This window comes from Mya arenaria, chromosome 10 (assembly GCF_026914265.1).
Source record: "Mya arenaria isolate MELC-2E11 chromosome 10, ASM2691426v1".
NCBI lineage: Eukaryota > Metazoa > Mollusca > Bivalvia > Myida > Myidae > Mya > Mya arenaria.
The window spans coordinates 13680670-13697946 of record NC_069131.1 but is presented as its reverse complement, the minus strand read 5'-3'; the positions used below and the strand labels follow the sequence as shown (position 1 = coordinate 13697946).

General features: G+C 33.4%; 1 protein-coding gene across 1 annotated transcript; it reads left to right on the top strand.

Annotated features, from left to right (window-relative positions):
- The first annotated feature begins 1421 nt into the window (after window positions 1-1421).
- LOC128206250 (complement C1q-like protein 4) lies at window positions 1422-6947 on the top strand. Its single transcript, XM_052908600.1, has 3 exons — window positions 1422-1670; window positions 3084-3435; window positions 5987-6947. The coding sequence occupies exons 2-3, from the start codon at window positions 3099-3101 to the stop codon at window positions 6397-6399; spliced, it is 750 nt and encodes a 249-aa protein (XP_052764560.1). The 5' UTR covers window positions 1422-1670; window positions 3084-3098; the 3' UTR covers window positions 6400-6947.
- Window positions 6948-17277: the final 10330 nt, after the last annotated feature.

Below are 17277 nucleotides of genomic sequence, written 5' to 3'. Positions count from 1 at the left end.
TATTGTTAGCAAATAAGCTTATGAATTTAAATTTACATTTATTTTTTTAGCTCGAAGTTAACTATTTAACATTATGTTTCAGACCAAATCGCTATTACACTTGTGTACTGCCACGCCCGCTCTTCACAGACCAGTAGCCTGTCTATACGTGAAGTGATAGTGTACAAGACAGTGAGGACCGACTAGTGAAACGGCTACAGCTCCACCACAGCTCTAATATGGGGACTCTACTCGTTCTTCATGCACAAATGTACGCCTTCAACTAAATATGATATTCTCCAGATAATGAAGGAATGATAGGTGCTCATTGCAAGTTTAAACTATGACACGGATATTCATACCTGTTGTTGTAGACATGTAGAAAATGAAAAAAAGGATTTCTTCAATGTTCATTGAATGTTTGATGTTTATGAAAAATTAGAGTGACAATACAGTTATTTAAAAATCAATGTGTATATCAGATAATATTTGAGCATTGGTTATCGGAATTAAACTGTCCTCGTATAAGTGCGTGCATTATTTTCTTTCATTTTAATACAATAATTCATGATTACCAGGACTTGTTCGTTGTGTATTTCTTGTTCAATGTCTTGTAGACCCTAGCCTTGTGTCTTTATACAGCATTTTTACGTAATATAATAATGACTTCAAGACTTGTCCCTGTATATCTGAATATTTAGAAACAATGAAGAAGCATTTCTCAACTGAAAGAAATTATTGAGAAAACACTTATTAGTTCTGAACGTATTTCGAAAAGAAAAACGGATATTTTGATATATGTGTAGTCTGTCTGTGTTGTTTTGTGCGGTTGTGTGTCAAACAAATCACTGTTTTTAATAAAGTTGTGTATGGAATATCGTTTTGTTATAATGAAAACAGTCTTTATGTTCTATTCGTATTAAAGTGTCGGTACAATAATTAGAATAGAACAAATATGCTTTGTTGCTCCTAAGTGTCTGTAGGGTATGATGGCTCTACATATGGTATTCACCCAAATAGTTGACTACCCGACTGGTCCTTGTTTTTTCCATCTTACAAAGAACCGCCTCATCTTTATGTGATTTTGATGTTTAGATGTTTAATACACTAACATATTCGCTTCCTTGTCAATCATTTTTGTTTTAGTTATAACGCACTTATATGAAAGTACATGACTTTGTAATTTTCCATTCTTTGTAACATGTGTCTTCACTGGTGAAAGAAGGAAGCAGGACAAATTATGTTTGTTTCATATCACCTGACACTAAACTGAAATAATAACAGCTTGTTTATTACCTATAAAGTCATCAACAGGTAGTTAAGTTGTCCAGAAAAATAACAACTCATTTCAGTCGATACAAAAGCCTCCTACAGGGGTTCTAGAAGGTGAAGATCAGCTGATGAAATCACATACTTAAGGAAGAATATTTTGAATCTGTTTGCGTTAAATCCTTTTAATTTGGCTAAATTAGAACCTTTGTATTCTTCACAGTTTGATAATGTTTTTGATTCCTTCTTTCCTATAACTAGAGGTGTTTCTTTTTGTATTCAAAACATATCCTTATATGGAAATATTACAATACGAAACGAGACTGTGCAAAATATATATAAATGCAGAACTAACGCTGCATCAGTGGACATAACAGTGCCATCCCATGTACGGATAACAATCGTATAGCTACTAGTTTCAGGTAACCATGCATTATCTGATAACTGATTTGTGATGAAATATTTTTCGGCTGCCATGCTTGATACTGCTGCTGTAATTTAACTATTCGCTCATGCTGACTAAATCCGTATCACTGTAATGTATGTACTACTGTTATTAGTTGATATCATATATTTATAAATATGGGTTAATACTATTTAAAATTTGAAAATAACCTGATTATATGCATTTAGGTAAAATGAATATTTTGGATCAATATATTAAATCATATGCATTGGTTATGCATGATGTTTTTTTTAATCTGATGTGTATTTTTCGTGCGTTCATACAGTACGAACAATTGTGCGCGATATTGCATATGTCTAAATTGTGTAAGCGTTTCTTGGCAATTTCACAAACACTAATATAAACATAACATCAAGAAGTGTTTTCTTACGACACCCAACATAATTTATAATTTGTGTGTTGAAAATCGTAACTGTTTGTCGGTCTGCTGCGAGCTGTGGAAGACAAGCCGTGGGCCCCGATTGTTTTGCCAGAGGGTTGTGCATATTTTAAATGCAACTTGACCCCATATTATTTTGCTAATTAATTCACATGGTTTTATAAGAAGTTAAAGAATATATAGGAAAACACTGTTAGAAATATTACAAACAAATTGTTTGCCCTGAATATTGCAAGTAATTAACTCGAGTTTCAGTTGAAATTAACAATGCACCTTCAACAACTTTATCAATAATGTGTGTATAGTCATATATTATGTCATATATTATACATATTGGTAATCGAATGAAATATCCATTTAAATAATGCAGGAACTGTTTGGAGTCACCTTGCATCAATTTTTAACATAATCGTTTATTGAACTATGAAACGACAAGATTAAGTTCAAATTACCTTAAAGAGACTCAGCTTAAGTAAAAAGTATTTTATATTTTCAAGGCACATCTCCCGCGTAAGATATAAACCATCGATGAGAACGTTTTTTTTTTATTTAAACTAGACGACTTTCTATAACGTTTGAACGGTGAAATATCAAAGTCAAAATCAATCTTATATAGCTACACCGAAAGAAAAGGCTATTTATTTGTAGTGTTTTAGCTTTTTTAAGTAATCTAATAGAAGGAGGAGAAATTCATAAAGTGTTTGTGAGTTAAAGTACCAGTGCTGGTATATATGATGTTTGGTCAAAACAAAGTCTTCTAAGGTCCCTTTCTGATATATGGTTAAAAGGAAAATCCTTTTTCTTTGAAAGCATGTCTATGTTTCTTCCATGTTATCTCTGTTATTGAATTATAAAGTTTAAACAATTATTCGGTTTATGTATTTTGCTATTGAAAATCGGATCTAATATAACATCTGATCTAGTTGTATACCATGCGCGTGGCTTTGCTACATCGTTAATATAATTATAAAAACTAAATCACCTTTCCAGTGCACACATCGCAATATGACTGGACTACTTCAGCTGTTGTTATTGGTCAGCACGACCCTTGCCTCGGAGCCATCTTATCCAGCATGCTCCAAATATGACTACGACGAAAAGGTTCTCGAGAGAATGATCCGTATGGAGTTCGCTTTTGAGCAAGACCTTACGCGACTCAAGAATGAAAACAAACGCTTGTCTGCGGTCGTTGATACCCTAATGGACCAACAGGAGCACGCGGAGCGTAGACTTGTTTCGCGCATTGAAGATGTTGAGAGCAAGCAAACTAGCACAGAACTGGTTTTGGCTAATTCTAATAATACCTTAGAAAAAATAAGTGCCGCCGTCGACAATATGAAAGGTAAGAATTGACAATTCTAGCTCTAACTTAATAAAGAAGCTGCTCCTCTGTACTAATAAGAAACAATTTTAATCAGATGTTAAGTCTAACCAGTAATAATTTCAATTTATAATACGATCGAAGGCATACAGACATAACATAGTCAATCAAATTTATGATATATAAATGTATCAATAAGTCTGTATATGTATTAGATGATTTAGATTAGAGGTTATCGAGTCGAAAACTGAACGATTATGCAATGTCTCGCCATTGAGCTGCTTACGAATGAAAACTTTGACAAGGCGGAACGTATTACAACATAACGAGATGGGTAGATATTGAAATTAATGTGTTCTCCCTTTTAACAAGTGGAACGTATCCAATCATACTGTATACACTGTAAAAAGTTATTAATCTAAGGTCATACACTTTTCTTTGCTAAGACGTAATTCAGTTTATGTGTTACGACCACCAAAAGAGAAAAATAAACCAGCAACAATATTTATATTAACTAGCAGTTTTACAAAAGTATTTTAAAGAAGTAATGTGCACTTTCAAATCCCTAGAAGAAAGAATAGTGTAACAGAAAATCACAAATTATCTTCAAAATGATTTAATCCACATGAAATAGTGAATACAATATATGTCAAACAAAACTTTCAAAGTACACTTAAGTTGAAATGTTATCCTCAAAAAATAGCTTAATTGAATAAAAAAATATCTAAACATTCAACACTGATGAAATTTTTATTAACCAAAGACCTCAAATCAGAAGAGTGTGGCCTTAATGTCAAATCAAAATGTTCCAGATCACACTAGAACCTACAGGAACGTTCGCTCAAATTCTGTAACTATCTTGTTTATTAAAAAATTATATACATTGAAAGTAAAGAATAAAACTAGAATCTTGACAAATGTACACCTCAAATACGTTAACAACATCAAATTATTATGAATGCACCACAATAACAAAAGCAGCGCATTTTGGAGAGAAATGTTCAGGTACCATATTGGCAGAGTACAAATCATTTCAAAATGTCAAGTAAAACTGCAAATATTATTTCAAAATGGATTTGTTTGGCATAGTTGATAATTGTGTATGCCTTAAAGCATATATGATATTATCTTATATTATAGTTCTAACGATGCACGGCATAGTGAACACCAAAAGTAAATGTTTCTGTACTTGTTTCAACGCTCGTAAAGTTTTGGTACTCACGCATTGAAAAAAATTGCGATCTTACACTGAAACAAATAACTATGTTGAATGCAAAAATAATGCTGGAAATGTCCTAGACATGTATGCACCGACGTTTGATTTGAACGTGAAATCAGGCTAAAAGTTTATTACGCAGAACAATTTGAAAAATTATTTCACTGATAAATGTCTATGAACCACAAGAAAGCCTTAAATAAAAGTGTAGTTTTCTACTTTGTCTTTAGCAAACCTTTCATAAGCGTTATCATTTAAAGACTTCCTTTTGAAAAAACAACAAAGCTGTTTAACTACAACTTTTATCAATAACAATTTTCACACAAAATGTGATCGCACTATTCACAATAGTGAAGAATGCAATTCTAAAAAAAGTGGGATAATGTCCTTAGTTGTCTTTGTATCACCAGTAATTTAAAACAGTTTTCTGTATATTCGTATATTTCTATATCACATATATTTTTATATCAACGTTATTTGTTTGCCGCTTAACGAGGTAACGTTATTGGATTACGTCACTTCATTTGAGTGATTGTTTATATTCACTTTTTCAAAGAGTAAGCCGATTTTGTAAATAATACAAATATGCATGAACTAGTTACTTAACATCGAATGCAACACTAACCATTAACTATACACCATACGCCAAAGCGCCATTAACCATATAATAAACACCGTGTACACATGGACCTTATACACATACACCATGTCATATTCACCGTGCATCTATTCATTATGTGTCACGAACCCATACACCAATTCACCATACAACATGCACCCAAACGCCGTAGACCGCTTCACATGCAACGTGTACCCATGCACCATTCACCTTGTCACGTGCATCGATGTACCATGTACAGTGCACCAATGCACCCTCTACCAAAACATTATACACCAATTCACAATTAACCACATACCAAACACAATGCACCAGCTACTGTGCACTATACACCTTGAATCACGCACCGTGTCCCATACGCCATACACCTTACCATAAACAATACACCATGAACCATACACCGGTACCTTGCACTTTGCACTAATGCACCATTCAAACACACACAGCATGCTGCACGCATCATACACCATTTACCATGACCCATAATAACTTCTGTGAAAGATATGTTCGAGTACGCGACCCTCAAGTTTGACTTTATATATCTTTCACAAATAGAAATCACATAACAAAAGTGTTTGTAAATTGTGTTTTGCAACATTCGTTATCAACCCAAGGTCTTCATCATCGGATAAAAACGTGAACTTTATCGCTAGCATTTACTTACAACATGTTTTAAATGATTACACGTTAACATTAATTTCTTTACACGAAATAAAGAATTAAACTTTATGTTTCAGACCACGTCGCTACTCCACCAGTGAACTTCCTGGCCCGCTCACCACAGACCAGCAGCTTGTCCAAAGGTGAGGTGATAGTGTACACGACAGTTGAGACCAACCAGGGCAACGGCTACAGCCGCACCACAGGCACGTTTACCGCTCCAGCACAGGGTCTCTACCTTTTCTTTATGCACACGTGTACGGCTTCAACTAAACTTGCTTTTCTACATATAGTGAAGGAAGGTTCAGTCCTCATTGGAAGTGTACACTATGACCAGGATCAGTATACCTGTTCTAGTAGTCAGGTGTTTGTTCAGCTTGATGTCGGGGAAAATGTCTGGGTGCAATGCTCCAGTGGAAACTCGAACATACAACTGTTTGACAATATTTTTTATTGGACCAGTTTTGGTGGTGGTCTCATTCACAACTGACGTGTTTATGTCATTGACTTTAAACATCAAAAAGACAGATCAGATACAATGAAAATGAAAATGAAATTTCGTAGTAATGAATTAGTTATTTTAAAAATAAAACTAATAACAATATTTGAATATTGTTTGTTATTACTTATATCAGTTTATCATAGTTTTAAACATTGTAAGAATTCGTCTTTGTAACACGACTACATGCTGTGTCATGTTTATGTTCTGTAAAATCTAAACACACATATGTTAATATGAACTTTTTGTTTGTGTTATAGTTACGGACACTGTATACGCATGTCGTCTGCTTTGCGGACTCAAAATAACACTTTATTTCTTATATCGTCATTAATGCATGAAACCTTTTCCTTTAATCCGTTGTTTTATAACCAGTGTCAGTAGTTTTGTAAATTTGTTTATATAATTGATAACACTGATTGATATTCATACTTATGTAACATGCGAGGCCAACAAGGCCAACAGATCCCTTAAGAGAAAAGCATGCTCGACCCTGAATGGTCCACTTGTCTTTATATACAATAAATTCTAAATCCACACTGAGCCCGCTTATTTGCATATTACCAACCAATTAAACATACGTACTATGAACGTACTTCCGTCTTTAACGAACTGTTATACTATGACCGCACATCATCCGCCTATAGCGGACCGTTACATTACTTTCCTCTCCGAAAGTCCCAGTCTCTTCGGAGGCGTGGGTAATATAGCGAAATTTGTTTGAGCGATACCTTGTTAAACTGCTGTCTGCTGGTTTTACAGTAAGGCATAGGATTTTGTTATTGTACACTTTCACACTTTTCGTTTTGAATAGTTAGAAAACCGCTGTTTTTGAATTGTCTTAAAAGTGATATATTTCAGTAGCAAGAATTCTTTAAAAGAACAAGAGGAAATAGTAAATAGTAACTATTCAATATCAACTATTATTTGGATTACTATTTGGATATCTTTCATATGTGCTCAATGCTTAACTTTTTATATGGGGTATGAAATTAATTTAGAGAGTTAATTTCTCAATGAAAACAACAGCTAAAGGGGTTTATACATATTATATTTGATATAGATACAAGTATGGTATAAACTGTGAACCCGAGAGTAGTAAATAGAAAAGTGCCTCCTTAACCATAGAAGTCATGAAAGTAAACTGAAAGGTGATACCGTACATTGATATAATATAATTAGAACAGTTTTAAATGGAAAACTAGGGATATCGAAAAAGTAAGATACTTTCATATGTATGTTTATGAAAACGGTAAAAATATTACAATCTTTGTTATTTTTTCATATATTGAACGATAATTGTTTTCACTATCCTATCACTTTAAATAATCATCAGTGCAAATTATTTGGCAAAGTAGCCAAAGAGGAAAATCTTATATATAACGATTTGAAAGTTAGCTCCGGCACGTTACACTTATAAATCAGCGTTAACTACATAAGTGATGACGCCAGTATGTATCCGTGGTGGTACCGTGAACTAGAGGTACCACACTTGACTGCCAATCCAGGGGTCGAAGGCTCGATTACCCGCCACACCACTGAAAATTAACTAATCGTCTTTGATTTGATGTCCTATGTCTTTGGTGTGTACCCAGTGCCATTAAACCGGGTTTATGTTTAAACATTTTGCTACTGAGCTTGTTTCTGTAGCTTTTTTGCATAGATGTTGTACTTCAAGATTTTATTCTAAATTGTGTTTATGTTTAATAAACAATTTCTCGAGATTTGACCGAGATAATCTCATAAAATCATTACTCAGTTACCATTACTGTTTTCATCTCAGTACAAAATAACTTTGTAGGATAACACAGGGTTAGAAGGTCAAATGTAAAGGTTCTATTAAGGAATCGAAGCTCCTATGACAAACGTTCACTGATTTCCGATCTCCAAACTCCTCGTTAGAATGTAATCAATGTTGGTCGTTGATCATTGTGTGACATTTACTGAAAGCATTTACCACAAGTCGTAGTCAACATAATACGAAGCCTAATTCTTTACTGATTCAGCGGTTGCATTCCAATGTATACATTGGACAAGTCCGTGCTTTTAGGTACTGATAGTTCCGAATGCTTTAAATACCACTAAAAACTACTGCTACAACAGCTCATACTAGTTAATCATTTTTAATACTGCAGCTTTCAGTTAAGCTTGTGTTGGTGTTGTGTTATACATGCTTTATAATGGTGATGGCAATGATGATAATAAAAATGGTGGTCAGAAGTTGTTGATGCTGCTGCTGCTGCTGAAGGTGATGCTACTACTATAAATGAATGCTGCTACTGATGCTACTGTTGTTGTTGTTGCTGCTGAAATTCAATCATAATATATTTATTTGCCATGGTGTATAGTTGTGTATGTTTTAAAGCATATGTTTTATTATCTGATTGTTCTAACGATGCACGACAAAGAGGTATTCTTTTCTCATAAAACTAATATTGCCAATCTTGTGATAATCATGTATTCGTTTTGAAACCGACTGGTGGCTCACCTTTTTTGCGGTTTGACACATGCAAACTCGTCCTGATGGCCCTTTATATAACAGACACAACCGTTTGTTTTCATGAAATCCGCTTCATTTATTTGTGAATGAAAATCTATACTGTCTTTTTTTAATGGGATGCGACTGGTCAGACAAACAAAATTATGTTTCGAGAGTTAAGTGTCCTTGAGTATGACACTCTTCGTGGAACGTCTTTGGTAGATTTGGATAGCTGGAGGGTACTGGGTGGTAGATATGGATAACATGAACAATGCTGGCTTTATATACCATTATTGGGTATGGATCAAGATATGAACGGGCTCATAGATTTCACCCAAGTGAACACCAAAAGTAAATATTTCTGTAGTTTTTTCAACAATCGTGAAATACCTTTGGTACCGAGGATTGAAAAATATTGCGATCTTTTGTTGTAAATATAATTATGTCGAATGCAAAAAATGTCAAGTTGGAAATGTTGGTAAATAATGTCCTAGCCCTGTACGCACGGACGTTTGATTTCAACGTGAAAGTTCAAATCAGACAACAATTTGTCTTGAAGTTATTTCAACGATAAATCTGTCTTAAGAAAGCCATAAAAATTGTTTTTGCATTCAGCTTTGGCATAAGCAATCCATTCATAAGCGTTATTATGAAATAGTTTTATAGAACAAAAACTTCAAATGGAAAAGGCGACAAAACTGTTAAAACACAAGTTTCAACTATGACATTATTCACGGAAAAAGTTGATCACTCTATTCACAATTGTGAAAAGTGCATTTGGCTATTTTATCGCCAGAAATTTAAATCGATTTATGTACATACGTTTGTTTCTATACCATTAATTATTTTCTATCTACGTATTTTTGCCGCTTAACGTCATGCCGACATTAAGTTATATAGTGTATAACGTTGGCGTGACTTCCTTTAAATAATTTGTTACATTTACTTGATAAACTTCAGGACAAATACTGTTATAGTAAAAACAAGAAATAGTAACTTGTGATCGAATGGACACATGTATTATAGACTATGTAACATGCAACGTGCAGCGAAAAGCCATGTACCGTCCATTATGTCACAAACACCCATACACCAATTCACCATACACAATATACCAAACACATAACACCATACACCATAAATCACGCACCTTGACACATGCGCTATTCCATGAATGATGCACCATGTACCATACACCATTCTCCACGCATTGTGCCACATACCAAACAACATACACGATACACCATGCACTATACATCATGTACCATACACCGTGAACAATACACCATGTACCATCATCCATCATACAGCATAAACAATGCGCCATGTACCATGTATCATACACACTACATCATGCACCATGAACCATACAGAATACACCAAACACCATATATCGCCGTTTGCCATGCATAATGCACTGTTCTATACTTTAACTGCCAACACAGTTTAAAGCGGATAATTTCTATATTTAAGATGAAATATAATTCTCGGTTACAAAGGAGAAAATGGCATTCATAATTTCCATGAATACACCATGTACCATCATCCATCATACAGCATAAACAATGCGCCATGTACCATGTATCATACACACTACATCATGCACCATGAACCATACAGAATACACCAAACACCATATATCGCCGTTTGCCATGCATAATGCACTGTTCTATACTTTAACTGCCAACACAGTTTAAAGCGGATAATTTCTATATTTAAGATGAAATATAATTCTCGGTTACAAAGGAGAAAATGGCATTCATAATTTCCATGAATATTGCAAAGAAAGGGTTTTAAAGGAAAGGGCCTTCCAGTTTGCGTTATTATAAATGTGCATGTTTTTTAACTCTGCAATTGCCGATTGTGTAATGTTTTAGCGATAAGTTGTATGACTAAGTAACCAACCGACAGATATGCGCGCAGACGAACCGACGGACGAATGTCCCAACGGAACAGGATTTCACTAGCTGACTAAAATTCTAAAATCTATGAAATACAGAAGAAATATAGAAGAGATTGTCTGAAAGTTATGTTCCTGTAGGTGACCACGAAGTTTGCCTGTACATACCTTACATTATTCGCAATTACATAACCAAAGTGTTCGTGAATTGTGCTTCCCCACATCCATTATCAACCACAGGTCTTCATCATCGAACAAAAAGTAAACTTTATCGAAAGCATTAACTTATATCTTTTTTCATTGATCACAAGTTTACATTTATTTACTTTTACACACAATACACATTTGAACATTGTGTTTTAGACCAAATCGCTCCTCCACTGGTGTACTTCCACGCCCACTCTCCACAGAACAGTAGTCTGTACACAGGTGAGGTAATCGTGCACTCGGCATTTGAAACCAACCAAGGCAACGGCTACAGCTCCACCACGGGCAAGTTCACCGTTCCAGAACGCGGTCTCTACATGTTCTTCATGCACACATGTACACCTTCAACTAAATTTGCTTAACTCCAGATTGTGAAGGAAGGCTCAGTCCTCATTGCAGATATACACTATGACAAAGACATGTATATCTGTTCTAGTAGTCAGGTGTTTGTTCAGCTTGATGCCGGGGAAACTGTCTGGCTACAATGTTCCCTTGGTGGCTCGAACAAACTGTATGAGAATCATACTTACCAATGGAGCAGTTTTGGTGGTGCTCTCATTCACAACTGATGTGCTTAGGATATTGTTTATAAACACCCAAAAGGCAGAGTAGATTTAATGAAGGTGGAAATAGTATTCGTATGGTTTAATTAGTTATTTTAAAAATCAAATAATAACATTGTTTGAATTATTTATGTTACAACCTGTATCGTTAACACAGATTCGTTATACTAACATTGTTAGATATCCTTTGTGTAAACACACATATGGATATGTTCTGTTTAACTTGAGAACATTTATGTAAAATAAAATATATGTCTGCGTTATATCTACGGACGCTGTATACTCATTTTGTATAATTTGGCGACCCAAATAACCCATTATTTATGGTCAGTAGCGTATGAACCGTTTTCATTCAATCCCTTTTTTTATTAACCAGTGTCAGTAGTTTGTGAATTTATGAATGCATTTGATAACACTTCTTGATATACATACTTTTGAATCAGCGTTAACTATTTAAGTGATGACGTCAGTATTCCGTGTACCGTTTTCCTTCAATGCGTTGTTTTATTACCCTTTTCTAGACTAAACCAGTGCAGGTTGTTGGTTTTTATGTGTGTGAATATATATTTGGTAAAACTACATGATACACAAAGTTAAAAGCCAGTGTTAGTTTAATTTAAACTTATTTAATTTACAACGATTGTGAAACAAGTTATTACAACATTATATTAATCACTCTCGCTGGCACGATGTTATGCGAGAGTGGTCTTGTGAGAAGCAAGTGCGCTTACCACTGTGCTAACCGGTCAACCGAATAATTCAAGCCAACTCAGTGTTAAATACATAGGTCGTATAGCACCTTTAGATTTTAAACTTTAAATTGTAAATCTTTATGTATTAACAGAAATAAAAATCTCACCACTATAAATTGTCAAGGCAATTCATGTATCATTACAGTTTTAATCTCACTATCAAATACTTGGTAGGGTAACACAAGGTCACTTAAGGTCAAATGCAAAAACATATTATTTAGAAATCATAGTTCGTATTGCAATCGTTTCCTGATTTCTGATCTCAAAACTCCTCATTACAGTGGCACTCACTGTTGGTCGTTTTGAACTGTGTTCGATATAATACGAAGCCTAATTATTTACTGATTCAGCGGTTCTAGTCAGCGTATATATTGGCCAATGCCGTTTTTTAGATATTTATAGTTATAAAATAATATTCTTACTGCTTTTGCTGAGACAAAAACAACAAATACTGCTACAACAACTTATACCTCTTTGTACTTTAATAATTCTGCAGCTTTAAGTATTGCATGTGTTACTGTTAGTTTATAGATATGCTTCACAGCGATGATGACAAGAAAGGTAATCATAATGCTTGTCCTAAGATATTATGTTGATGCTCATGTTGCAGCTATATATTCTGCTTCTACTGATGATGATGATGATGATGATGTTGACAATGATGATGATGATGATGATGATGATGATGATGATGATGATGATGATGATGATAATGATGATGATGATGATGATGATGATGATGATGATGATGATGATGATTGCGGGTTCCACAAAAATAACAAGCAAGCATTATCAACCCCAAATTGATGACTTTCATTTACATATACCAGAGTATATCTTCAATATTGCAACACAATGTCATCTGCGGTATTCCGGATTCCATCAATGGAAAGCTAACAACTGTTTGATAATGAACCAGCTTCTGCCAATTTGAACTTCCAATGTTATTCTGTTTTTAGCTATATTTCAATAAAAACGCAAATGCAATAACCGCAGTATAAAAAGTTTACCAAATGCTGGCCGCTATACCGCTAGTCCGTCTTATCGCAGAAATCGGCAAATAATGGTTAATTATCATGACACGTTCGGTAAGAACAAGTGGTACTTAATTTAATGCAAATGATAATATAACTGTTCATATCACGCCTCTATGACGCTAGTTTGCTAACTTGAAGCCGCAAGGCAGACGAATTCATATCGCGCAGCCGCCAAATTTACTTCGCAAGGCCGCTAGGCAGCTAGGCCAACAACTTGTTATTGGCACTACGTGTTAATTTTTTCATTATTTTATTATCATATAAAATAAACAAATTAAATTACTTTGTTGTTCATCAATAAATCATTGTGTTTGAATTAATTACATACAAAAGGATTTGATCAATTACGTGAAACAGTTAAATAAACACAGATGTATGATTCAGGCGGCAAACTAAGTTTATTGATTTCACATTTTTCTTATGAACATCTACAATTAGGCGAGGAATTATTGGATAGAAGGGGTTCTTGGAAAGTTGCCATTTACGCCTCATTATTTAGGTTACATTTCAGACCCCTGGTTATTATATTATCAATGAGATACATGTGAAGCATGTCTGTGTAAACACTTTCCAATATGTAAAGATTATTTTTAAGTATGTATTGAAAGTTGATCACCATTTACATAATCACATTTTACATCCGATTGGAATTTCAATGGAATTGCGCACGCGCAGATAGACACGGATTTAATTTATTATAAAAAGGGAAACAATCTCACAATAGTAATCTTTTAAAACATATTTAGTTACTTCCCATGCTATGAATACTTGTAATGTTTTCACGTCGCTGCCATTGTAGCAAATGCAGCGGCGAGAAAAAGAGGTTGCATTTATATATAATATCATACATTTACAATAGGCGAACTATTATGCTTTGAAACTATAGATAATTTTACAATCAATTATATTTTCAAACTGTAAGGGATAGGACTGTGGGATTGCCAAAATTCGTTTAATCTCAAATCCTATTCAAATATGGGTCAAATCAGAATATTTTCATTTTTTGCAAACAGAATGAGATTAGAAATTTCAAATATGCGCATAATCATTCATTCATAAAGTTTCTTTCTAAATGAAGCCAAATGTTTGATCTTCGTACATAAGTAAGTAAGTAAGTACATAATTTACTACATACAATGTACACAGACATTGTGATAAACCATCGCCATTGGTTAAACGGTTTTGGCTTTTATCTGATAAACATTGTAGAAAATCCTGTCCGTCTGAGTCAGTTTTCATGTTTCACGTAGTAAAGTAATGAAGTTTTAACCTGACTTGTGTAAATAGATTGAGGTTTTGGGCGCGCAGTAGACAAATTAACTCCAACCGGATAGTGATAACCCCTATTTTGGCAGGTGATCCCTTAGTAAAGGCAATCCGGCAATAGCATTTAATCAGAAGCTCTCTTCTCAATCCGTAACTATCATGTATGTAATTTATGTATTTACTAAATGTAAATTTAAAAAATATACAATAAATATTGTTTTAACCAAAGCTAAAGTTAAGAATAATTAAGTTATGGTTGGCAACCATTTAAAACAAAGAATTGAAAAAGGTAACCTAGTATATCAACTAATGCAAGTATAATATTTAATTAGCTCATTATTAATCATTATGTAATGCTTGAATTGATTCAGGTAGACATAAGTTAAAACGTTACCATAATTTATTTCTTTATAACATCTAAAATTTGTAAAAACTTGGAAAGAAGGTCTTTTTTTGAAACTCAAAGTCAGCTGGGCGTCGAATGTTATCGGTCCATTAATCCATATTAATTTCCCTTATGAAACTAAAGTAAACAACTACATATGTTTTGAAAATAATCTTTGTTTACTTCTTTTTATTCATGATAATTAATATGTTTTATATAATTTCAATGAATTATCATTATTAATTAATAACCATATGTTTCTTTGTTATGTTTTAATATACAAAATTAAATGGAATGCAAAACTGTTCCCGCAAGCAAAATGTAGGTTAATAAAAATGAATGATTATATTAACATGGTCAGATTTTTTAAAATTCAGGGAATTTCCCCAATTGTCCAAGATTGGTGAGAGCATTGTAATTTCAGAACTATTTTTAATAAGAAATGAATAACACAATGGTAAGACAATGATATACAGTTATTAAGTTCATGAAAATATGAATGTTTGATAAATATATTTCTCTGCATATATGACTAGAAAGAAACACTTCTATTGATAAAAAACTGATGTTACAGTATTACTTAAACTACATAATGTACTTAATATTATTTGCGACAATCATTAAGTTTATGTTTCATGCACAGTCAACATTCTCCTTTTTTTCTTTACGTAAACAATCTTCAAGAATAACACAGGCTGTGCGATCTGAAGGTTTCATCTAAATATAAATACCTCGCAGGATGAAAGTTATTTGTAAAGATGATACTAAGTAAAGTGTTCAGAAAGCTCTCGATATTGTAGACGCTTCTTAAATGTACTTTGAAAACTGGGTAATTAAAACGAATCTTGGTCAGACGATAAGGATGAAATTATTTGATGAGGCATAGGCATAATAAGATGCCGAATTTCAATTAAGAACAAGTGCATCGGCTTGATGCTGTAGTTTGATGAAGAACAAAATCAAAATTATAGTACATAATACACAAACTGCGAGCAAGTGTGAGAATATCTCACATTTATGAGTTTTCAATGCGATTCGGACAATTTTTATGCGAGAAATGACGAAAATTGCTTACTTCAAATATCCCTGTCATTGTCAAAACTCATAATCAAATTTCAATATATACTTCCATAATTTGATTTAATGCAATTAAAAAAGATGAAAAAATATATGATCTGAATTAGCACAATATATCCTTTATGTGACCTTACATTACAATAAATTAGATCATTACTCTAAATGGCAAACATTGGTGATTCAATTGAATGTAAACATACTTTTCTTGCCCCTAAAAGTATGAGATCATGGGAACAAGAATATATGGTTGGTATTTAACCCTTTACATGCGCATAATAAAGGAAAAACATAGCTTAAACAGTTTTTGGAAAACTGGAGACCAATTACTCTGTTAATTAAATGTTCTATATCAAATCTTTTTTGTCATTTGAATAAAGAGGTGAACTGCATCGAACAGTGATGTGAGGGCAGTGTCACCGTATAGTAAATTAAAGTAAAAGATTTGATAGTCAGTGACAGTCACATACTACCCAATATCAATCCCTACCATGATTATCTCCTTTCTGTATACATGTTATTTAATACTACCGATCAGGGCTCAGTGAAGAAAAGGCACTGGAAGTTGTTCATCTAAACCAACCACCCTACCCTCTTTCTTCACTCTTATCCTCTTTACTATCTTATTCTGTTCTCAAACAAAATTAACGACTTTTGTATTTGAAAAGTGAAAATAAGCTAAGCTTATCATAGCTTTGTTAATCACACAAAATGTTTAACTTTTATCTACTATCTTGTCTGTGTACATCGTATGTAAACAATCTTTAAATATTTAATAAAAGTAAATGAAGCCAAATCACATTAAACACTACCATCTGATCTAATCCAACAATAGCAATATCATTGTGTCATCTACATTGTAAGCTGTACAAATGTCCGTCATTAAGTATTTACTTCTGCTAAAGTTTGGAGAAGAACTTTTTAAGATATATTCATCTTACGTTCTAATCCTTTTCTAGATTGTACATGTGTTTCTGTTTGTCTTTATAATATGTGTGTATACGCTGATGAATAAAATATGTTTAAACTAAATGTTCTATATAAATAAGCGCCAGGTAGTACTACAAATAGGTTGAAAACAGTTTTAGATACTTAAGTTTCTGAAGATCAAACACGATGATAGAGATTGCAAGTTATATGTATATTAAAATGGCTTAAAAACTATATATTGTATAATAGTGATAGTAATTGTTTCAAAGTGATGGG